The 25,274-nt window shown below is 43.1% G+C and overlaps 1 protein-coding gene across 2 annotated transcripts in view; it reads right to left on the bottom strand.

Annotated features, from left to right (window-relative positions):
* Positions 1-22,345, bottom strand: part of LRP2 (LDL receptor related protein 2) — a 225,542-nt gene extending 203,197 nt beyond the window's left edge. For both annotated transcript variants that reach the window (XM_031008678.3, XM_055379127.2), the window contains exon 1: positions 22,093-22,345. In XM_031008678.3, coding sequence (XP_030864538.2) covers positions 22,093-22,171 — 79 coding nt within the window. In that variant the 5' untranslated portion in view covers positions 22,172-22,345. The remainder of the gene's footprint in view (positions 1-22,092) is intronic.
* Positions 22,346-25,274: the final 2,929 nt, after the last annotated feature.

A 25,274-nucleotide genomic window follows, 5' to 3' on the forward strand; every position in this document is an offset into this window, starting at 1 on the left:
AACCATTGTTCCCCTATTCTCTTGTCCAAAAGAAACATTTCCAGTTTTTCCATCATTCCCCCATAATATTATTTCCAGTTTTCTCATCATTCTTGTTTCTCTCTTTCAAATAAGGTTCAAATTTTCTATGCCTCTCCCAAAATGTGGTATTCAAAGCTGAAGAGAAGATGTGCAGTGTCACCTGACCAGCTTTGGCCAGGAGCAGTCATGGCATACTTTAACATTCATTTGCCTCTTTCTCCTCAGTAATAGAACCCAGTGTTACTCAGGTGAACTATGTGCTGAGCTAAAAAGCTACTTTTTCCAAACTTCAGCCAAATGTGATCATAGGACTAAGTCTTAATCGATGAGATCAAATGCAAGCAGTAGTGTTGTGTGGGACTTCTGGAAAGTCTCATTTAGACAGAGAAGGCATGTCCTTCTTTCTCCTTCTGCAATCCCACTACCTGGCATAGAGAAAGGATGGCTATGGCTACAGCAGCCATTTTGGACAACGAGGTGACTTCAGGAATGGGAGTCACCAGCAGAGGACTGTGGAGCCTGTGTCTCTAATGGTATCATGGAACCACCAGACCAGCCTTCTACTGCTGGTTATGTAAGAGAGAATTAAATGTTTGTCTTGTTCAAGCCAAACAAAATCCTCTCTGCGACAGGAGCCCAGAGTAGAGCATGCCTATTACCTCCCCAACATGATGGAGTTGCTTTACTATAACACATGCTGTTCTTTTGACTTTCTATTAAACAAAAATTTCTTGAGTGCATGCTTATGCCTGGTACTGTGCCAGACACAAGAGACCAGAGGAGCTAGGCATACTCTTAGCATCAGTGGTCCTGTTCTATGCCTCTCCCAAAATGTGGTACTCTTCTAGAGGAAGAGATAAAATACATACACAAATGATTGTATCTCATGGCATGAGGAGACATGCTATAAGAGAGGTTCAGATAACATTCAGTGGATATCAAGAAAGATCCTGTAGAGAAAGGTGCATTTAAGCTACAGATAGATGGATCTGAGGGGAGGGGATGCCTCACAGAGGAAACAAACTAGAACTGGCACAGAAACAGGGAAGTGCAAGGCATGTCCAAGAAAAAGTCACATTCTTCATCAATGTCACTGGCACGTCTTCAAATTACAAAGATCGTACGTGAGGCAGATTCTCTTTTATGTGAAGTAAAAAAATAAAAATTAAAATTAAAACAAATTTGCAAGATCTTTGACACCCTCTAAAGACACTAAGTGCCTCCAGAGTCAATTCAATTCCCCAGGCATTTACGGAGCACCAACAGTTTTTCCATCAAATAAGAGTTTCTTCCAATCTACAAAGGCATCCTAATTTTAAAAAAATTTCATCAAATATTTTCCGTATTTTAAAAAATGCTTGGAGGTGATAACTTGTCAATATTCTGCTAAACTGGCAGAAATGTTTCCAGGAGGTATATTCTGATATTTAACAAACTGTAAAGCACAAAGCAAATGTGGTTCTCCTTTTCCTCTTATTATTAATTTAAAGTTACAAGAAAGTAAAGCATGTGGAAAAACAGAGTATTAGAGTTAAGTATGTGAGGCCCAGAGCCAAATGTCCTACTCTGCCTCAGTTCACTCATTAGTAAAAAGGGAATAGTAATGGTATCTACCTCCCTGGAGTGTCACAAGAACAAAATGCTATAGCTATGGTGACTATATATCAGGCATATAATAAGTTTCAGTGTATGACCACTCTTACTACCAATAGCATCCCTTCCTGCCTCTCTATTCACTTCCTATCAACCAAGATGGGCCCTCAACAGAGGCACTATTGGCAATTTAAGCCCAGACAATTCTTTGTAGTATGGAACTATCCTGTGTATTGCAACGGTTTAGCATTCCTGTCCTCTGCCCTCTAAATGCTGGCAGGGATACTCAGGCATTGTGACAATCAAAAAATGCTACTATATGTTTCCAAACGTTCCCTGAGGGAGATGAACCAACTAGGAATCAATGAACTAAAACAAAGAAAATGTCACACATTATGCCCAGACAGACAGCAAGCTGGAAATTTTTCAGGCAGGAAAATTAAAAAAAAAAAAACCGTTGAATATTTATGAATGTAATTAACATACACATACATTGAAAAGACATGTCTAATATTCCCATAAATAAAACATACCAACTTATAAAACAAATAACAAGAATTATCAAAAACGGCAACAAATAAATGCTTTCTCTTTGTTCCATGGCGACTCTTTCCTTTTCTCATCACTTCCAAGTGCACAAGTCTAGTTCTGCCCTAATCATCTGTCACCCAGATAATCCCAGTAATCCTCTAACTTAACTAGTTCATCTGCTTTCTCTCATTGCAGCAAGTATTCTTTTTACAAAATGAAAATCTGAGCATTGTACTTCCCAGCTTACATTTCTTCAAAGGCACCGAACTTCTTAGATTGACATACAAAATCCTCCATAGTCCACTCTCCCAACTCCTTCAAGACTCAGTTCAAATGGCAATCTGTGCGGTCTTCCTTGGCCCTTGGTCCTCTCAGGTCTAGTTGACTACATCACTGCCTTTTCTGTGCTCCCAAACTTCTATTATAGACCTCTCACCCTGTAGCACAATTGTTTATTTGCATGTCTTATTCATCTATGCATGTCAGTTCCTGATAAAATATGCTTACAATAAACGTGTGTGAAAGAAATACATCAGTGATTATTTTAACTGTAATTATTAACCAAGTCTAGCTTGACAGCTTTCTCACCTATTGAACATCTCACTGGCCTTTCTGTAGTTTCATGAAATAATAAGGAACTTTTGCAAGAGAGAAAACTCTTCATTGACTGTGATTCTTACATGCTCTGCCTAAAACCTCTCACAAAATCAAGTGCTCCTCTTCAAGTGTAGTCTCTGGGCAAATCCTTCTCCTTGCCCAGAGGACACATCTGACCTCCACTCAGACCCCTGCTTCCATCATTCCTGTTCTCAGAGTTACAGAGACATCATCAGCAAGTTCTGCATGAAACCAAGTTACAGAAAGCATGCACGGGACACCTAAAATGGAAACACCAGGTCCACCAACGTTTGAACTTCTTGGCAACTTTACATTTGGATCTGTGCCTTCAAGACCTGGGAGGTGAAGAACCAAACATTCTTGGGGGAAGAAAGGCAGGTGACAAGGCCTGTCTTCTAACATTTTTTTGTCTAGTAGTTTCATCTGCTTTAAAAAGCTGTATTTTTCCCCAGCAATTTCTATGGATAGAGAATTTGACAAGTGGTTTCTTTATTTGAAAAAACCACAGCATGATGGCTGCTTTGCTGCATGACCTAACCAAGAGCTGGTCAACCATGAATGATTTAATATCAGGTTCCCTGTGGGGCCAAATGTTTACTGAATGCTCACCAAGTGCCAGGACCTTGCATGTTCGCAATATCCTTTAAATATTCCCAGGTACCTGTAAGGTAGAAATTACTAACACCCATTGTATAGTCCAGGAAACTGAAGCTCAGAGAGCTTCAGAGGTACACATCTGGAAAGCAGTCGAGCTAAATCTCTGAGCTGTGATTCCAGACCATGTCCCAGTACCAGAAAGGGTTTGGCCACAGGTTAACTATGTCCAGGGAAGTTGGGAAGGGGTAGTTGGGGTATGGCAAGAAAGCTTCTATAATAATAGGAAGAGCCCAGGATTTTGCTTGGCAGCCAGTGATTTAAATTTACAACAGTGGCTTCAGCTCAGTTTCACAATTTAATCTAACCTTAATACTTTAAAGGAAGCCATAGAAATTTTCTCTTTATAAAATGTGAGCATAGCATAGAATTTTTGCAAATACATAAATGTTTACTAACTCCTCAAAAGTTATTCAAGATGCCAAATATCCCTTCTTGAAGAAACCATAAATAAACCTATATCATCTGTCCTACAATGAAAATCCTCAGAGAATGCAATGGCATATTCAGGGGCATAGAATATGGTTTTATAATTTTCCAGCTCATATTTCTTTCTTTTTTTATTATTATTATACTTTAAGTTCTGGGGTACATGTGCAGAACGTGCAGGTTTGTTACATAAGCATGCACATGCTATGGTGGTTTGCTGCACCCATCAACCTGTCATCTACACTAGGTATTTCTCCTAATGCTATCCCTCCCCTAGCCCCCCACCCCCAACAGGCCCCAGTGTGTGATGTTCCCCTCCCTGTGCCCATGTGTTCTCATTGTTCAACTCCCACTTATGAGTGAGAACCTGTGATGTTTGCTTTTCTGTTCTTGTGTTAGTTTGTCCAGCTCATATTTCATTGGAGACAAAGACATAATAAAGTTATGTAAGCAGGGAAGAGAATTTTCTATTATAAAGATTCTAAAAAGTAACAACATTTTAGTTGTATATTTGTATGGCATTTTTAACGCAATCAAGCTTTACAAATGAATGCAATCAATATATCCCAATATTTTGTGAAATTCCCTCTAAATAGAGCATGTAAGATATCCATTAAAGTTTATTTTTAGCTAAGAGCCAAACCCTGTTTCATTTTATTATATCCCTCATCGAGTTTTAACTTAGAAAAAATAAATAAAACAAGACATTAAGTGACTTAATAACAAAAGCTTATCCTAGAGTGTGTTTCAGGATTACTTTCTACACCCACCCCCAACCACTGCTCTCACTAAATCATTCTTTCCAAATGTGCTGAGATGAAGGAGCAAAGGTGTCCTTAAGCCTGACTTTTCCTTAAAACCATATATTAAAAGTTTCCCTGGTGTGCTCCTCTCAAACTAAAACTGGCTTATGATTAAGAGCAAGAGTGGCAGGGAGTGAATGAGATGAGAGGGAAACACTCTAATTTGTCATCAAAAAAATAAATCAGAAAATAGCCTTTAATCTTAAGAGTACAATTTACTGATTTAGTCATTTATTTACAAAATTGATGGAAATTGTTAACAAGGAGTTAATTGATTTAAGTCACCTGATTACCACAGTTAATTAACCACACTGACTTAATCTTCTTTGAAAACATCAACTAATCATTTCCCAGGTGTCAAGGGGTAAATTGTTAAATAAAAAATAAACCTCTGTCCTCCTCTTCAAGAGAGATTTCTTGAGTGTGTTTTCTTTACGGATTCCAATCTAGCCACAAGCCAAGTCTGGGGAAATTTTGTTCTTATATGACTATACTGAAAGAGCTGCCATCTTTCCAGAGTTTTTTCTCCGTTATAATAAAGGAAAGGCAGTCTTGCAACCTTACCATGTGTGTCATTTTGAATTACTTCAAAAATGAGCAAGGAACACTGCGTAAATAAAAATGAACAAATAAAAGGCAACAGAGACATTCATCTGGGAAAGTCAGTTTCCAAAAAAGGAACTTAAAACACACTTTATTGGGAGGGTGTGACTACAAAGGAGTAGCACAAGGGAATTAGTGGGGGTGATTGAACTGTTCTAATCCTGAATGAGGTTGTGGCTACACAAATATATACATACACTAAAATTTACAGAACTGTACACACACACAGCAATTTTAGCCTATGTTAATTTTTAAAATTAAAGCACTTCATAAAGGCCGATTCTCTTTTTTACAGATAGAAAAATGGAGTTTTGACCACTTGGTCACACCTCAAAAGGAAAAGAGGGGGCGATCAAAAAAAAAAAAAAACGAGCACTGTTAGAGAAACTCAGAAAAACATCCTACATGACTCTTGTCGTTCTTGTTCTGAGTTAGCAGAACCACTGCTTCTCTCCAAAAACAAAACAAAACAAAACAAAACAAAAGTCAATTGTCTTTGATCCACCAATGTGCCCATAGAACAGGAAGGCCCTGGAGGGAATCAAAGTCCCAGGTCACTGTGACAAGTCACACTTAGACCTCCTAAAGGGAAGAAGTAACTACAGCTTTAATAAAACTCCATCCTCTTCCTATCCCTTTCTCCTTCCTTCAATCACAGCAAAATGCTTGAAAAATAAATCTGGATTACAGTGGGATTTTGTTGCACATATTCACAATCAGCAACAACTATTAAAGACCCTTTTGATTTCCCTTACAAGGAAACGAAAGTGTTCAATACAATATGATCCTTCTTAGCCCAAGTCCCTCTTGGTGCCATGTTCTCTCATCTGCACTGTTGGGTTTAATTATTTACAGCAAGAAGCGTCTAACTTCCACTGTCTTTCAGTTAGTACGTTCAATTTTTAAACCACGCATTTTGTTTTTCACTAGAATCTTAGCTTTCAATGATTACTTAGCAAATTCTTTCAACACTTCACTGAACCAAATATTAGGGAAGAAGTGAATTCTTATATCAGAAGTGACCTTGAAAAAAAAATGCAGAATTTTGGTACATAAAAACCAATCATTTGACAATTGACTTGGGACATGAGTATATTCAATTTTGTGCATTTGCAAATTCTTTTTTTACTACACAGTAACTTTAAAGAAAAACAGAGCTAGGCACAGTGGCACACACCTTAGTCCCAGCTACTCAGGAGGCTGAGGCAGGAGGGTTACTTGAGCCTAGGAGTTTGTATCCAGCCTGGGCAACATAGTGAGACCCCCATCTCTAAATTTTTTTAAAAATAGAAAAACAGGATTCCCTATTAATAGTAATCATTATGGTCTAGACAAATTATAACTGCCATGTACATTAAAATCCAAGGGTCTCTTCTCAAACTTACCAGGCACTGATGAATCCCCAAGGAATGGTTGATGGAGTCTTGCAACTGTGTTGCTTTTAAGGACAACTTTTCCTTTTGTTGTAACAACTCAGTTTCAATTGCTAACTAGAGTAAGGACAGCCATACTAGAAGCTTTTAAGTTCTATCTTTGAGGCCTTCCTAATAGATCACAGCTGAAATTCCCCATAAAGCCATTCTAAGAAAAAGCACAAGCATAATAACCCTTTATTCCCCAGAAAAGGAAGTTGGCTTATTTTCAAGACTATATCACACCTCTAGTACCTTCTTTCCCTCTTTCATCCCCATTAAAACATACCAGCTTTGTGTCTCCTTCTCTCTGAACCTTGCTCTGACAAACATTTACTGTGCATTACTTTCTCAACTAACTACTTTACCCTACAGGAGTGAACATTTCCACATTGTAATAGGAGTTTCAGGAGGAAAGAATGTCTTACTCTGAAGAACTGACTTTAGTAATGACAGAGCAGAGATCTTTGGCCGTAGTGAGAGATACTTTGGGACCAAGAGACCTTTAAGCACATCCAGCACATAGGAAATGTCTTCTCCATCTCTACAACAGCAGTGTTCTCCGGGAAGTAAAGAAACTCAGCTCTCACTTGGTTGTTCATTTTTTTCTTCAGTGACTTTAAGTAAGAGAACTTAATAATTTTTTCATTAATAGTAAACAACAACAACCTCTGAAAATTTATAGATTACTGCTGTCCCTAACGGAAGGTTAAAATTGAACTCTCTGATTAGGTAAGGGTCCTTTGAATTAAAAGACACATAATTATAGAGGAAAAAAAAAAAAAAGGTCTTCCCAGATAATGAAATAGTAATATAGGAGAAACCCAGCAGAGAGAAATCAATCTGTACCTAAAAAGTACAGTCTTCTAGTCTTCTAGAAGGAAGTGGAAATATACTCTGTTCAATAGTAAGTTGTTTTGGATGTGGCCTATGTCGAGGGTCTCTGTCTATACTCTGCAGTACCTAGTTACATCATGCCTAGAGCGCATGATAAGGCTGCAACATATATTGAATGAATGAATGAATGAACTGCCAAGAGTAGCAAAAAAATGTCCAAAAGTTGGGTCGCAATGGTACCAGCCTCTGAAATGAGGTCATCTGATCATAATATGAGAAATTAAATGAGGCTTCATTTGATTACGTACAGAGGACTATCTTCCACTTGCTCCAAATTATCCATGGTGACAACATATACAAATAAGGGTTCTGGGTTCAAATGTTGGTTCTGCCACTTAGTAACTGAATTGCTTTGGGCAAATTACCTCACCTGTCATTGTCTTGGTCCTTTATCCATAAAATTTTTACTGTTACTACATAAGTAGGTAAACTAATACCTACAAAACACTTAGGCCAATGTCTGGTATAGAAAGCACTCAAATAATTTAGTCACTTTTATTGTAGCTTATTTCCCAACTTCTCTACTCATCTTTGTGTGGAACTCCATCATTCTCCTGCCTCCAACCTATTTGTTACGTATGGAGTCCTCAAAAGAATGGGGACTGAGATGAGGGAGACTATGCCCAGGAGACAAGTGGCCATGGGTCCTTTTCAGCAGTCGGGGGCCCTCTTCGTCTGTGCCCATTTTTCCTTCTTTCATCAGGAACAAGACCCATGAATGTCCTGACTTGACATGTGATGTTCTTTCCACCACAATCCATGCTGCCTCCCTGAGTGGAGAAACCACTCCCCTCTTCAAAGAGGGCCTTTTGTTTGATCAAGGCTGTTTTCACTGTGTCATGGTCTCAGACAGCTTTCTTTTGTGTTCTGTTTAAATACAGAATGACAGTCCACTAACATGAAGTCTAAAAACTTTGGCTTATCTTTTTGTAAAAGCTACTGTATCAAATCTGTCCTAAAAATAGCAGAATGACCCATTCTGTATGTACAGGGGAATTCTCACAGGGTAACCAAGTATCTGGGATGGAAGTTAAAAAGAAGGATGCAGATTCAACTACTCAAATGCATTGGGAATCACCAGCAGGGCGGGAGTGGGAGGCACTGGGGTGGAGAAAAGGGGGGAGTCAGATCGAGAGAAACAGCGTTGCTAAGCCACTTGCTTTGATAGAGACGGCAATTTTCCTTTTTCTCCATCAGGACCCTGACTGGGCCTCCAGGGGCCTCAAGGAATTAAGGGCTGGTAGTACCAGGGAATGGTGATGAGCTGAGGATGCCCCTTCTTAGCACCCATGGTGGCATCTGTCCATTCATTTATTCAATGTATATTCATTTATTTAGCCCTTTTCTGGACACTAGGGAAAGCAATGGATAAAAGAGATGAAAATCCCTGCCCTTGTGCCATTTACATCTTAGAGAAGGGAAGATAATAAGTAAGGAAATAAACAAACAACTAACTAAGTTACATACCTTATGTCAGATGGTGGTAAGTGCAATGGAGAAAGTAAATCAGGAAAGAAGAGATCGGGAAAGAATCAGAGAAGGCCACACTGAGAAGGTGACCTATGAGCAAAGACCTGTAGGAGGAAACGAAGTAAGTCATGCACCATCTGAGGCAAGAGCATTCAGGAAAAAGGGGAGCAAGTGCAAAGGCCCAAAAGTGCTCACCATGTCAGGGAAAACAAGGATATCACTGTGCCTGGTGCACTGTGCATGGGGAGAGGAGAAGGAAATGAGGTCAGGGAGGTGATGTGAAGGCCAAATGGTTAGGGTCTTGTAGATCATAGTAAGGACTTGGACTTTGATTCTTCATGAGATGGGAAGCAGTGGTACACCCAGAGATGTGCCATGCAGCTTCCCCTTATAGGAAGGACCAGCTACGAGGAAGGACTTTCTTCCTGCAATCAGCTCCTTTGGGGTCTGCCTCAGCTATAGAAAGCCACCTGCCCAAGGTCGTGTCCTTCCAGGACAGGCCACATCCAGTGATTAAGCAAGGCCATTTCAGCCTGACATAGGACACTCTAACAGGCAACTCTTGCTCCAGAGCTTCCTCTGGGTTGACCAACGGCTGCCAGAGTTCAACTTCTTCTTCTGCCCATCCTGCTTCCTCCCTTTCCCTTCACAGGCATTGATCTTAATAAATATTATATACTCCAAGCTCCATCTCAGTGTCTGTTTTTGGGCAACCCAACTTGAGTATGACAGAAACCATGGGAGTTCTGAGCAGAGGGGTGCTGTGATCTGACTGATATTCTAAAAAGTTGCTACAGCAAGGAAATCAGTCTGGAAGCTATTGCAATCGTCGAGGCAAGAGAGGGCAGTCGGTTGAATCAGGGTGGCAGAAGTGAAGATGGTGAAAAGTAGTTGGATTCTAGACGTATTTTGAAGATCAAAACAACGGGATTTTCTAAGGAATTCTATATGGGGTAGAGAAGCAAAAGAAAAGTCAAAGTAGGATACAGTTTGAGGCCTGAGCAAGGATGAGGAAGCCATTTGCTGAGATGAGAAATTCCACATGGAAAGCAAGTTTGGACATTAGTGGAGATCAGGAGTTCAATTTTAGACATGTGAAGTCTGAGATGACTATTGGCCATCCAGGTGGACATGTCAAATGAGCAGTTGGATATGTGGGTCTAGACTATAGGATAGTGGTCTGGATTAGATTCATAAATTTGAAAGTTGTCAGCATGTACATGGTAAAGAAGTATATATGGAGTCCTCAAAAGTATGGGGACTGAGGCCAGGCACAGTGGTTCATGCCTGTAATTTGAGAAGCCGAGGGAGGAGGATGACTTGAGGTCAGGAGTTTGAGACCAGCCTGACCAGCATGGCAAAACCCCATCTCTACAAAAATACAAAAATTAGCCAGGCATGATGGTGTGCGCCTGTAATCCCAGCTTACTTGGGAGGCTGAGGCAGGAGAATCACTTGAACCTGGGAGGCAGAGGTTGCAGTGAGCCAAGATCATGCCTCTGCACTCCAGCCTGGGTGACAGAGCAAGACTCCATTACAAAAAAAAAAAAAAATGGGGACTGAGATGACAGAGACTATCCCCAGAGGACAAGTGGCCCTGGGTCCTTTTCAGCAGCCTGGGGCCCTCTTTGGTTGTGCCTATTTTTCCTTCTTTCTTCAGGAACAAGATCCATGAATGTCCTGACTTGACATGTGATGTTCTTTCCACCACAGTCCATGCCGCCTCCCTGAATTGGGAAACCACTCCCTGCTTCAAAGAGGGCCATGAGACAGGATGAGGCCACCAAGGAGGCAGTGTAGCTAGAGATGAAAACAGGTCAGGGATATAGACAGGAACAAGCATGAGATACCAAGGGAAGGCCAGCAAGGAAGAAAAGAAACCAGGAGAATGCAGTTTGTTGAAAATCTAACTAAGTGTTTCAAGGAGGAAGTCAGGATACACTGTGTGTGATGCTGCTAACCAGTTAAATAAGGACCAGAGCTGAAAATAGATCACTGGATTTAACAACATGGAAGTCATGAGTGATTTTGACCAAAAAAAATCTATCAAGGATGAGGGCTAAAGCAAAATGGCATGGATTTGAGGAAAAATTGAAAGGTAATTACAGTGGATATAGGCACATCTGTACAAGAATTTTACTGTAAAGTGGAATCGAAAAAATAGAGTGATAGTTAGAAGGTAATGTGGAACAGAGGATTTCATAAAAGAAAGAGGGGACAATTGCAGAGAGGTGAGAGGGAATGAGATCTAGAACATGAATGAAATGGTTGGACTTAAGAGCTTGGAAAATTCTTCCAGAGTAATAGGAGGAAAGACAGAAGGTATAAGCCGAAGTTCAAATGATGATGGTTGAGTTATAGAAGTTTATGGAATTCTCTTCTGGTTGCTTCCATTTTCACAGTTTTAAAAAGCTCACTCTACATGTGAGAAGGTGATGTCAGAGGTTTGAGGAAAGAGGAGAAGATATAAGGAAGCAAGAGAGGCAATAGACAGGCTAGGAAGCAAGTCCTAAGCTTGAGATTGGCTTCATGAATGTAGAAACCTCAAGCGAGGCTAGTCAGTATAGTTGTGTTTTTCTCCTGCCATGTTTAGCTACAGAGTTGCAGATGTGGAGAACTGGATTTAACCAGGATCAGGGCCTTGCCAAGCACAACAGAGCCAGATAAAGGGGCCAAGCTGCTGAGCGCGTATGTATGCAGGGAAGTGAAATTAATGACGGCCATAAAATATAAGCTGAGGAAGTAAATAGGTGAGGGATTTGAGGGACGGTGAAGAGGCGGTAGGATCAACAAACTGTAAGTCCCAATGAGGTCAACAAAGAGTTGAGGCTGGGATACAAATGAAATGAGCTATGAAGTTTTTCAATACTCCCATTCCAAGCATGGAACAGACAGCTTCTCTAGAAGCCAGTGGGCTGTGTCAGGGGTGTTCTGAGATGAATTCCTGACATAGGTGAGAAAAGATTAGAAGACCTGCAACAGTTATTTACCTCAATGAATCCAACGTTCTTAGGAGGGTCTGGGGGGAACTTCAAAGGTGACCAAGGTAAGAGCAAAACATACAATTAAGACACAAACAGTGGCATATTTAGGGAGATGTTCAGGACCTGCCACGCTGGCCAAAAAAGGAGGTGGCCAGGAATGAGGGTGGTATTTCATGTCACCCTCAGACTTAAAAGAGTCCTGTCATTCTTGTTGTAGCTAGCGTGTAACATTCCCATCCAAAAGAAAGAGATTTAACAGAGTATATTTAACTGCCACTGAAGAAATTTGCAGTGGCAAGTCAGTTCATCTCTAAGTCTGTTTACAAAACTGAAAAATGAGAGGGTACCTAGATCAGACGTTCCCAAAATTGGTCCAGCCCTCAGAATCACCTGGAAACTTTTAAAAATACAGATTTTCCACATTTTCTTTATCTAGTCTATCATTGATGGGCATTTGGGTTGGTTGTGGCACATATACACCATGGAATAATATGCAGCCATAAAAAGGAATGTGTTCATGTCATTTGCAGGGACATGAATGACGCTGGAAGCCATCGTTCTCAGCAAACTAACATAGGAACAGAAAACCAAACACCGCATGTTCTCCCTCATAAGTGGGAGATGAACAATGAGAACACATGGTCACAGGGAGGGGAACATCACACACAGAGAGGGGAACATCACACACCGGGGCCTGTCAGGGGGTGGGGGCCAAGGGAAGGGAGAGCATTAGGACAAATACCTAATGCATGTGAGCCTTAAAACCTAGATGAAAGGTTGATAGGTACAGCAAACCACCATGGCACATGTATACCTATGTAACAAACCTGCACATTCTGCATATGTATCCCAGAACTGAAAGTAAAATAAAATAAAATTTTAAAAAAACACCGATTTTCATACCCCTGCTTTAGTAAGGGTGAGTTTTGATTTAAGAATCTCTATACTTTTTTAAGTTCCTCAGGTGATTTTGATGATATGCCAAGTTTGGGGAGCTAGCTGACTTTATCTAGGGTCCTTAGAAATTCTAACAATCTGTAAGTTATTGTGATGAAATAATACTTTTGAGAACATAACTAAAACCTTCTCAAAGTTGGATTCCCCCTAGATAGGATCAAGGAAACACGTAGCCCCATTTGCCCTGGCAGCCATATCAGAATCATATGGGAAGCCAGACCGCACACAAAGGTGAAACTTAGAGGGGAGTAGGGTCAAGGAAAACACAAAGAAAGAGAACTGGAGCCCTGACTGCACCTCGCCTGAACCCCACTCTGCCTCTGTATTTTTTACTCACATAAGCCGAGAAATACCCTTTATTGTGTAGGCCATTTTGAGTTGGGTTTTCTGTTTCTTGCAACAAAAAGTATCCTCCACACCCTTCCCCACATCAAAATTAAACCAGTGTGGAAGTACATGCTAGCATGTATCACCCCCCTTCTAGTGAGATTAAAATGTGGGTAGGATTGCCATATTTCTGATAAAATACTTTCATTCTTAAATTCAACTTTAAGAATTTCCTGACAAAATAAATGATTTCAGCCGGGCATGGTGGCTAGCGCCTATAATCCCAGCACTTTGGGAAGCTGAGGCGGGAGGATCACTTGAGCTCAGGGGTTTGAGGCCAGCCTGAACAACATGGAGAAACCTCATCTCTACAAAAAATATGAAAATTAACTGTGAGTGGTGGTATGTGTCTGTAGTCCCAGCTTCTTGGGGGGTTAAGCGGAGAGGATCTCTTCAGCCTGGGAAGTTGAGGCTGCAGGGAGCCATGCACTCCAGCCTGAGTGATAAAGTGAGACCCTCTCTGGCCTGGGTGATAAAGACCTTGTCTCAAAAAATAAAAATAAACGATTTTGATTTTTTCAACCTTTACTCAGGAAATTTTCTCCTTGTTAATGACTTAAAAACCAAAGAACTGGGCCCAAAGTGACAAGCAAATCACTGACAGTATAAGACAGAATATTTTTATAGAGGAATCCAAGAATGTCCAGCATAACAGAAGTGTAGCTACTTTCCTTTTCGTCTTTTTCAGGTTTCCTCAACACCTTCAAAAGTACATATGCTCTTACTTAATGTGAATCAGTAGATCAGTGAGGAAAGACTTATTTTCAAAGTTACTAGGAATCTTCATGTGTTATTCGCTGATAGTACATAAATTTAAAGGAGACCTTGGATATTGCTTACAAACTTGGATCTCAAGATCTGGACAATAAACGCGCCATTGTATCCATGGTAACAGTGGCTCAACTATTCAATGCACAGAATGGTAATTACATTTCCTCCTTTCATTCATTTCTCACCGTTTCCAGTAACCTTGAGGTCAGGCATGACCTGAGGGCTAATGACCAAAAGTGAAACTTCAAATTGTCTAATCTGTCATTATCTAGGAAAGACTTACATTTCTTTGCACTGAATTTCAGTGCTATCCTAAATCAGAAGTGCCCTAATATAAAAGTTAACCATCTTACTTTTAGAATGATAATGTCTCCATTTTCTCAGCTAATGTGATTAGAGATAAGACTTAAATTAGAGATCAACAAAGTAACCATCAGCAAAGAGTACATATATCTGGCATTTCTGAATTAATCCAATAAGGTGTGATGGATACGTGTTCTACCATTTATGAAAGAAGTCCATAGATGAAGTGCTAAGGACACTCAGATGTGCACCAAGATGTGTTCTGTCTCCACAGAAGCATCTTAACCTGTCTGCAAACTCTTTAAGCTTCTTTCTCTCTACCCCATCCTTATAGCAAAGGACTAGTGCTTGGAAAACAGACAAACTCTTAGGAACATAAACATTGGAGTGAAGTAAATTGGAAAAGGAGTAGGAGCCTAAGATTCACAGAAAAATGAAATACTGCACTGGACTCAAGGGATCCTGTAGTCTGATCGCTCAGCTCATTTTCCAGAACTTTCCTGTCTATCACAAAGCTCTGCTCCAAATAAGAAAACTTTAGGATCCAGATAAACCTTCTAAAAGTCCTTCTTTCTCCTGTTCTCCTTCTAAACTTAAAGTTGCAACATGGTCACATGGGCACAGATCACCATATCTTTTTTCTTAATGTTTCCAATACTTTTTTTCCTTTCAATTCTGTAAGTTACCCCAGGGCTGCCGGCTCTTGAGAAACTTCTGTAGCTTTTTCAAGTGCGTCTTCACATATAAAATGAAAATAACATCATCAGTCAATTTTATCTGATAAGGTATACTGAACACCTGTTATTTTTGCATCCCAGCATCTGTTCACCATTCTCTCAATAATTACCCCCGTTTCTCTCTGGACTCCACCCCTTCATACATGATCTCAAAGACTAAGTATACAGCCCAAGCCTAAGCCATGGGAACACATCATGACCCGGGATTCAGTGGTTGGTTCTCCAATGAGTTTATGACCTAAGTAGAGCCCCTGAGATGCAACTGAAACTTTTGCTGGGAATAGTTAAGATAAAAACTCTTTTTCTTTCCCAGTGGACGTGATCTGATAGGAGGTGGCTCCAGAGCCACTGACAGCCGCTTTACATCAAAGGAGAACATGTTTAAGAATGGAGTCATCTCAGAGCCAGGAGATGGAAAAAAGACAAGATTGGCCTGACATAGTTTGAGCCTCCATTTTATATTAGGTTGAACCAAATGAAATTGCCAATATTTGACTATTTCTGCATAGGAAAAAAATCAATCTCAAATAGATCAACCTAATTATCTGTATCTTTTCAACTATGCATTTATTTTCTTTGAGACAGGGTCTCGCTCTATCGCTGAGGCTGGAGTGCGGTGGCGCGATCACAGCTCACTGCAGCCTCGACCTCCTGGGCTCAAGCGATCATCTCACCTCAGCCTCCCAAGTAGCTGGGACCACAAGGGCACACCACCATTCCTGGCTAATTTTTTGTATTTTTTGTAGAGATGGAGTCTCACTATGTTGCCCAGGCTGGTCTCAAACTCCTAGGCTCAAGCAATCCGCTCACCTCAGACTCCCAAAGTGCTGAGATTTATAGGCATGAGCCACCACACCCAGCCTCAACTATGTATTTCAATAACCTTCCTTTTTTGCCTCAGGCAGTTTAACTTAGTTTTGTGACATTCACCAACATAACAGTACTGAATAACATGTGAAGCTGTGGTAGCCATTGTAAGGATGTAACAACATGCACAGGTGCATCATTCACAGACCCACAGTAAAGAAGATACCAAAATACTGCAATATCTTCCTCCTCTCAAGTTTGGAAAAAGTAAAATTCTCATAGAGGGTAACAATGATGAATGGAAATCTATATGAGACTTCACAGTTTATTAAACATTTCACATTCATTGCCTTTGCATAACCACCCCGTGAGGTAGATATATGCCCATTTTACAGATAAGAAAACTGCCCCAGAGCACCCAGCATGTGTGGTACTGGATTTCCCAGATAATAAATGGCAGAGGTAGGAATCAAACTAAGATCCTCCAACTTCAAAATCACAAGCCCTTCCCACTTCATCTCAAAACACTGTAACTGTCAAGAAATTACTTCGGAAACATTTGCATTAGGAACATGTGAAGAACCACAGAAATGCTCTTGACATTTCAAAACAACTACTATCTGATCATTATCAAGAAGCATCCCAGAACTCTGATGCTGAAACATCTCCAATCTTTCTAATGCTGGTGAGATCCTGGGCAGGGTTATTAGGAATGAGTCAATGACTATTTCAGAATCTTAAATGCAAAACTGCAGTCCATTTTAATTGTGAGATATGTAGACACCTCTTTTCAGTTCTCATCTTCCTTAATCTTTCTGTAGTATTGATATTATTGACTCATCAGCACACTGTTGATATTTAATAAATATTCATGGAAAAAATAAAATAAACATTCACAGAATACACAATAGTGGTAAAATTTTTTTAATTACTCAAGGCTATAAAGTTAATAGGATACAAAAGAACCATTTGATTTATACCAAAGGTTCCATCGAGCTTATTTTTTCCATGCTAGAATAGGGCTTCACAATTAGTATTTTTTTTAGTTGCTCTAGATTCGTGCAGTCAACCTTGAGAACCCCTTTCCTATCCATTCAACACTCTTTCATAAGCACCTTCTACTTTCTTTTCTTTTTTTTCTTTTTTATTTATTTTTATTTTATTTTTTTTTTTTTTTTTTTTGAGATGGATTCTTGCTCTGTCACCCAGGCTGGAGTGCAGTGGCACAATCTCAGCTCACTGCAATCCCTGCCTCCTGTGTTCAAGCAGTTCTCCTGCCTCAGCCTCCCGAGTAGCTGGGATTACAGGCGTGCGTCACCACACCCAGCTAATTTTTGTGTTTTAAATAGAAACAGGGTTTCACCATGTTGGCCAGGCTGGTCTCGATCTCCTGACCTCATGATCCTCCTGCCTCAGCATCCCAAAGTGCTGGGATTACAGGCATGAGCCCCCCACACCCAGCTCAGCACCTTCTACTTTCTACTTACTTTGTTCTAGCTACTAGGACTTAACAGAAACTCCGAAGCCAATATGACAATGCACTTGCTTCTGATTACACAGGAAATACATCTAGGTTCCTGATATCATTATTTTTAAATGATAATTTAAAATTTTAATTTAAATATTTTAAAAACCTGTCAGTGTTCTTACAGTGCCTGACTAGAGAACATGAACAATGATTATGACCTAATAATTACCTTTAGTAAGACTGAAAACCTAGTCTTACAGCAGCCTGCACTACAAAACCCAAAGATCTTCAGGAATGCGCTTTGATGGCTCAAGAATTTGAAAAATGGATCTGGAGGTATGGTCTTCGGGAGTAGGGGCACTGACATGGCATCAGTTCTGGACCAGGCTGAAAGCGCATGGTACATGGTTGTAATAACCTATCACAGGATTCCTCTTTGGCCAGGGACAGGTAACCCACCCAATTGTTTTTAAGATTCATCTGCTTATCAGACTGTGCCTTATCTGGCAAGTCAGGATTCCAAAAGGAATCTAGCAATCTCAACCAACCAAACAGGCTGGGGACATTCAGAAGGCATGAATCTAAAAAATGGTCCGCTGCAAATTTATATCTTAGCTCTATCACAGGCTAGATGTCCTTAGGCAAGAAACCTATTAACCGCCTTCCCTTTCATCCTCTCAGCCCCTTTCTTCTCCCTCCTGGGCTAATTGCTTATCTGTAAGAAAAAAAAAATGCAAGCAGACCAGTTGATATCTAAGGTTCCCTCTAGCTGTAAAAAGTCTGAGTTTCTATTAAAATGAGACAGGTGCATGACTGAAGGGAGTTCAGGCAGAAGTCTTATGAAGACTGGTAAAGAGAAACTTTTTCAAGTAGAGAAAGAGAAGCCAACAACTGTGAAATTAAAGCAGCAGTGAGGTTCCAGAGTTGTGATGGAATCAAAACGATACAAGTTTGCTATTGCCCCCACAATCCTTTTAAACATATAAACTTCATGTGAAGATGTAATTGTCATAAAAGCTGATACTAACTCTTAAAAACATTACCACATTTTTATTGGATTAAAGAATATAATGTTGGACCAGGTAAGGTGGCTCCTGCCTATAATGTCAGCATTTTGGGAAGCAGAGGTAGGAGGATCATTTGAGGCCAAGAGTTCAAGACCAACCTGGGCAACACAGTGAGACCCCATTTCTATTTTTGAAAAATAAGTTTTTTTAATTAGTAAACAGAATACAACTTTGTTTAAGGCCAATACTATTTTCTCAAAAAAAAAAAAAAAGAAAAAATCTTCCAATCACATGCTAGGGTCTGAGAAGTCTTCAGAGAACTGTTAGTGAAAAATGCTTAAAGAAGACTTTCCTTTGTATATATGAAAATTGGAAATATGAATAGGAAGCAAAACAATATGTTACTTTAAGGGTTGATAAATATAATAAAAATATTATATTTTTAGATTATTTTCTAGTTTATTTTCACTGTCTATATGCTTTACACCATGCTAAGCACTTTGCATATTTTATCTCTTCATGCTCACAAGATGTCATTGGGTAAATTCTCTTATCTCGTCAATTTTGCAGATAAGCCATCTGAGCTATGCAAAGTTGGTTGACTTTCCCAAGGTCACACAGCTAGAAAGTGGTAAAGCCAATGTTGGAACCCAACAGCTTGACTCGAGTTCAGGCTCTGCAAAATGTTTTTTCTTGGAAAGCATTACACGAAAGATAAGGAAAATGCAAATAATTTTTAACAACAGATGTGGTATAATTTTTTTCAAAGACTAAACATAGAATACTCAGAGCTCTTTTTTTCCCCCCCTCCAATTTTTAGTGATGTGAAGTTTGCAGTGGTAGCCTACCTAAAAGGTAGTGCTTAAATAAGGGCTCTTACAATCTCATTGGATTTTACTTCATATATTAAGTCAGGATCGTTACAACAGGATTCTAGAAATCTCAACGTATCAGGCAGAGGACATTCAGAGGAAATGCATCTTCAAATGATCAAGTAGGAAGACTGGGAATGGGGAGACTTGGGTTCTGGTCTTAGAAACCTGAGGAGAGATTCTGGAAAAAGATCCACAGTTATGAAGCAGCAGGTGGTAAGGAGTTGCATATTGCCCCTCAGCTTCTTTAGGAACCTCACACATGGACAGTAAGTTAGGGAGCATGACATTTTTTGTACAAAAGAAAAAAAAGAAATTGGGCCAGGTGCAGTGGCTCACTCCTGTAATCCTAGCACTTTGGGAGGCCTAGGCGGGCAGATCACTTGAGGTCAGGAGTTCAAGACCGGCCTAGCCAACATAGCAAAACCCTGTCTCTACTAAAAATATCAAATATTAGCTGGGCATGGTGCCCCGGGCTTGTAGTCCCAGCTACTTGGGAGGCTGAGGTGTGAGGATCGCTTGAAACTGGGAGGCAGAGGTTGCAGTGAGCCGAGATTGCACCACTGCACTCCAGCCTGGGTGACAGAGAGAGATTCTGTCTCTCTCAAAAAAAAGAGAGAGAGAGAGAGAGAGAAAACCAGATACTGTATACTGTAGCAGTTATAGACTCTGAATTCAGAATCCCTTGAGTTTGCCATTTTCTAGCAGTATGAACTGAGACAAATTACTGAATTGTTCTGTGTCTCCACTTTCTCATCTGTAAAACAGTGATAATAAGAGTACTTACTTCCAAGGGATATTATGAAGATTAATTGAGTCAATAAGTATAAAGTGCTTAGAACAAAGCCTGCCACGTATATGTGTATGCTGGGTTACTATTACTATACACATTATTATTATATATTATTATCATAGAATGGAAGATGGGTGGGTGCAAAAAACTGTCAAGAAGAGTAGGTATTGGTTATTTAGTGACTAAACCATCAACCCAGGAAAAAGAAGATCTGTTTTGGTTGTACAAGGACATAGATGAATCAAGGTAAGATTTCCTTTTGCCAGGCACTGACAGGAACATATAGTAAATCCTATAGCTATATTTAGGACATGAGATATAACCCTAAGCATTGTGCAAACTCTGCACAATTATAATAAACCCTCTTTCTGCGTTACCAACACTGAGAAAGGGTGTTCAAAGGAAGATTATTAATGATCTCTCCCTGTCTCTCCTGCCTTTCTGAAGACTTTTGCAAGACCTGTGGGGTTTGTTAGGATTTCCAAACTTCTTCCCAGGAAGTCTGAAATGGGTGCTGCTAGGAGTTGCTGTATAATTACTTACTTGATTCCCTCTAAGGAGCTTACGCTAAGAATTGAGGAAAGAAAGCAGATTAACCATTTGAATACATGCCACGGCCCATCCACAAGCCCTCCCCTCACTCCTCCGTAAATGGGGGCTTCCACATTCCCCGCCCATCAACCCCAATATGTGATCCAGGAAAATCAATTTATTGCTTTGGCTAATCCTACAACAATAGGGGTTTCATTTTCATTGTGGGGCAATTAAGTTGTCCGACGGGAGGGAAGGAGCAGGAGGGGAAAGGGGGGACTATCCCAACCCCACAGACAGATTAGTCCCTGCGGTGGCAGCAGCGTCCCCTCTGTCTGTCTGGTGGTCGGTCACACGCAGCTCCCGGCCGCTACCTAGCAACGCAAAGCCAGGGGGAGAGCTCGCCGGTTCCAGCCTCCTCCTCGCCCTTCCCATTCATCCTCGGCCGGGTCTCGGTCTCTCTCTCTCTCTCTCTCTCTCTCTCTCTCTCTCTCTCTCTCTCTCTCTCTCTCTCTCTGTCTCTCTCCTCTCTGTCCTCTCTCTCTCTCTTCTCCCGCCCCAGTCGTTCTCTCTTCCCTCCTTCTTTCCTTATTCCTATTTGCTTCTCTTACGCTCTCTCCTCTTCCCTTCTTACTATTTTTATTCTCTCCGCTTCTTTCTCCCTCTCTTTCCCTCTTCTCTGTTTCTGTTAAAACATAAACTACCGGACAACTTGAGAGAAGTTTAAAGCACTTCATACTAGAAACTTTCTGCATTCGATCCCCAAAACTCTGGCCATGCAGACGGGCCCCATTCATTAACACAAAAGCCCCCAGCTCCCAGCTGGAAAGGAAAACTTCAAGAAAAGACTCCAGTCCCTCAGCCACTCTCTCGGCCAATCCCACCTCCCGGCCTTATCTTGGCTCGTAAATGATCTGTATGGTGAGAGCGGTCTCTGGGGGTCACCGCGGGACCAAGTTTCGCCGGTGGTGGGAGGAGTGCTCTGGCCCGCGGCCCTGGGCGCGCGAAGGGATCCCAGGAGGGGCGCTGCAGGTGGAAAGCTGCGCTCGGAACAGAGCCCGGGACCGCGCCGCCCAGCAGAGAACTCCGCTCGGGAGGGCAGGCTGCAAACGGCGGAGAACCTCGTTCTCCCGCAAACTGCTTTCCAGGAGCATCGGACCAACGCCCGTGGGAACAAAGACAGGGTCTCCGTGGGGTGCGCTGTCACCGAAACTGGCGGGGCTGCTTTCTCAAGTTTGCTGCCGCTCAGTTCCTGGCGAGCGAAGAGGGGCGCTCCCGCTCCGGGTTCGCGAAGCAACCTGAGCGCCCCACCGGGAGCAGCTCCCGCGCCGCCGCCCGGCCCTAGCCCCTGCCCGGCCGCTCTCCCCTCCGGCCTCCCGCGGACCCGACCCTGCCACAGCCGGGGAAGTGGGCGCTCCACGAGAGGCTCCGGCTGGGCACTTACCTTGGCCACTGGCCGGCGCTAGGCAGACGACGAGAGCCAGGAGCAGCGTGCACGCCACTGCTGCCGGCCCGCGATCCATCCCCGCGACGGTCCCCGGCCTCGCCGTTCCTTCCCCGGGAGGTGGGCGCGCGTAGCACACCGCACCGGCAGCGCCTCTGCTAGCGAACGCTCCTTTAGGTCTGCACCTCCGCCAGCTCCTAGTAGCCAAAAGCCTGCCCCCACGCCCGAGGCATCCCGTTTTCTACCCGCGCCAGTCCCCACCCTCCAGACAGTGCATAAAGCCCTTTAGACCCGACCGCCCCGGAACAAGCATGCGGGAATCCAGCGGGCAGGCCCCCTGCCGCCCGGCCCGCCCCCTGCACTTTGCAGCGCGGGGAGGAGTGGGCACTCGAACACACGCGTGCTCACACAGGGACACTCACACAGGCGTGTGCACACTCACACACGCACTCATACAGAAGCATGCACTCCTACGTGTCACACCAACTGACACAGATTCACTCATACACGCCAGTCACACACGCGCGCACATTCCACAGTCACACTTCAACGCCGACATACACAGTCCCCTTTACGCGTGCATACAAGAGCACACTCCTGTGCGCACACTCTCACAGGCACACTCACACGTGCACACGCGCTGCCCTCGCCTCTCCGCAGGGTTTGCCCCGCACAGAAGCCGGCGAGGCGGCTCACGGGGAAATCTGCACGGACGCAGTTTTACTAAATGAGCAATGGAAAGGAATGGACGAGGAGGAAAATCAAGAATAGAGAAGAGAAAGAAAAAATAAGAAATGGAAAAGGAAAGCAAAACCAGACAAGTAAAAAGGAAGGAAAGAGAAAGAAAGGGAAAGAGGCGGGGGTAGGGAAGGGAAGGAGTAAAGAGCCTGCTGGATGGAGATCTGTGACCTTCATTCCTGGCCTGATCTCTCTGGGCTCCTTCGGATATCTTGGTTTCCCCTGATAGGATACAGGCTGCTGAGATGGGGTGCTTTGTGTTTTTACAAATTAGAGAGGGAGGTGGATCTTTGTTGGGGAGGTTGGATTCTTATTTAGCAGTTATTCAGCACCACATCTACAGGTGTCATGGCCAGATCGTGCTTCTTACAAGTCTGCTCATTTTGAACCAAAATTGAAAAAGAGCGAACGTCTTCTCCATGGTTCCGGTACCCTTTTATAAGAGGGAGAAACACGAGAGGTTCAGGGATCCCCTAGCCTCCCTTCTTTGGGGCCGCTTTGGACAGGCTGGCAAGGGGCCCGGAAGCCAAAAGCACAAGTGGCCTTACACCCGCCCTCAGCGCACGTCCTCAGCCTGTACGTGACATCAGAGCCCACACGGCGGGGGAAAAAAAGGAGGGTTGATGCAAGTTATTTCCCGGTGGTGGGAACCCTGTGTGAGAAGGGGCTGTTTGCGGGCCTGAGGCCATCCCATCATCTCCAGCTCCAGCCCCTGAACCAGCGCGGCAGCTGGTCCCAGGCTCCGGATCCTGGTCCAAGAAGTCAGGAGCCCTTTCCCTCCAGCGAAGGGGCCGTGACGCATGGAGGAGACAGCCCTGAACGCACGTGGTCGCTGGACAGGTTCCCGCTGCCTCCCTTCCCCAGGAGCGAGAACCTGCCAATTACTGCCAGCCCCTTTCCCCGGGGCACAGGTCGTCTGGGGCTCTGCTGACCCCAACAGTCCGGATCGCGTAGCTTCCGTGGGCTGCAGTGGTAGGCGCAGGTTTAGGTGTGGGGGCTAGGGGAGGGAAAGGATAGGTGTTACTTTGGAAAGACAAAAAGAGATAAATAGACACAAAAAGAGAAAACTTAGGCTTAAAGAAAAAAAGGTGGAGCGGGCAGCGTTGTGGGAAAGAGTGGGAGAGATTCCTGGATTGGGAAATCCAGAGGTCTGTGCTCTGGCCAAAGTCACTGGTTCTCTATTTGCCTCCCTGCATAGTGTTGGGAGCTGTGCGGCGCGGAGGAGACAGGACTGGGGACAGGAGAGCTGGGGTCTGGGGAGGGAGGGGGCGACCGGACCGGAGCGGGAGGAGGGAGGCGGCGAGGGGGCTTGATGCTGCACTCCAGTCTTCGCGGGTGATTTATGCCGGTTCCGGGCGGCCGAGGCGATGGTACGAGACCGCGCCGGGGTCAAGCCGGTCCGACGCCCGCTGGGGCCGCGCTGCATAGTCAATGAGTCCCCGCACCTCCGACTTACAAAGAGCGGCCGCCGGCTGGCGGGAGGGAGGACCGCGAGTGCGGGAGGGGCTGGGCTCCCTCCAGTGCGCCCGTGGGCGCGCAGGCGCAAGCGTGTGTGTGTGTGTGTGTGTGTGTGTGTGTGTGTGTGTGTGTGTGTGTGTGTGTGCCCTTTCACTGTAGCAGCCAGGGCTCCAAACATTCCTTTCTGTACTGAAGAGTTCCTCAATTGTTGTTGTCTTTGTGCTCCAGTGTTGCCAACTTACTGGAATTCCTGACGTGGTTGCACAGCAGGGCTCAGGCTGACCGTACTAGCCAGCTGCGTTTGTGTATGGGGCCGACCCCGCCGTTAATCCCAGAATAACGCAGAAGAGGGGAAAGGAGGGAGGGAGAACGGGAGGTAGGAGAGCAGAAAAGGGGTAGGGATGGGGGACCACCTAGCGGAGCACAGCCCATCATTCGCAGCACTCTGTATGTGGACCCACACGCTTTTCCACTAGAACAACCCATTTGCTCAATGCAATCCCCAATTCGTGACGTTTGAAAACAGCCTGCACCATGCACGTGTTTATCTCTGGCATCCATACCTGAGAATGCCTGTTACTAGATTGGGGTGATTAAATCTATGGACCAGTATCTGGGAAAGCCCAGGTTAATTCAGTTGTAATTTAAGCCAGCAGTGTTTCTCTATAATGCAAAAAGATAATTTCTTTAGTTTTCACATTTCTCTCTCCATATATGTATATAGGACTTTTCAGAGCAGTCAACCGAAAGAGACAGGGGAGAGTGAAACCAAGAAGCTTCAGCACCACCATTGCCCCAGAAACCAAGCTGAAATTTACATCATTCTTGACTCCTCCTTCTTTTTTCCACCCCCATTGCCAATCAATCATGAAATTCTGTTAACTCAAATTTATCAATCTGCTCATCAATCTAAATTATAGGGAGAGCCTTAGAATGAGCTCCTTGCTATCAGTTTTGCCCCCTCCCATCTACTTTCCATTTGGCAA

The sequence above is a fragment of the Gorilla gorilla genome, chromosome 11, assembly GCF_029281585.2.
Source record: "Gorilla gorilla gorilla isolate KB3781 chromosome 11, NHGRI_mGorGor1-v2.1_pri, whole genome shotgun sequence".
NCBI classification, from domain to species: Eukaryota; Metazoa; Chordata; class Mammalia; order Primates; family Hominidae; genus Gorilla; species Gorilla gorilla.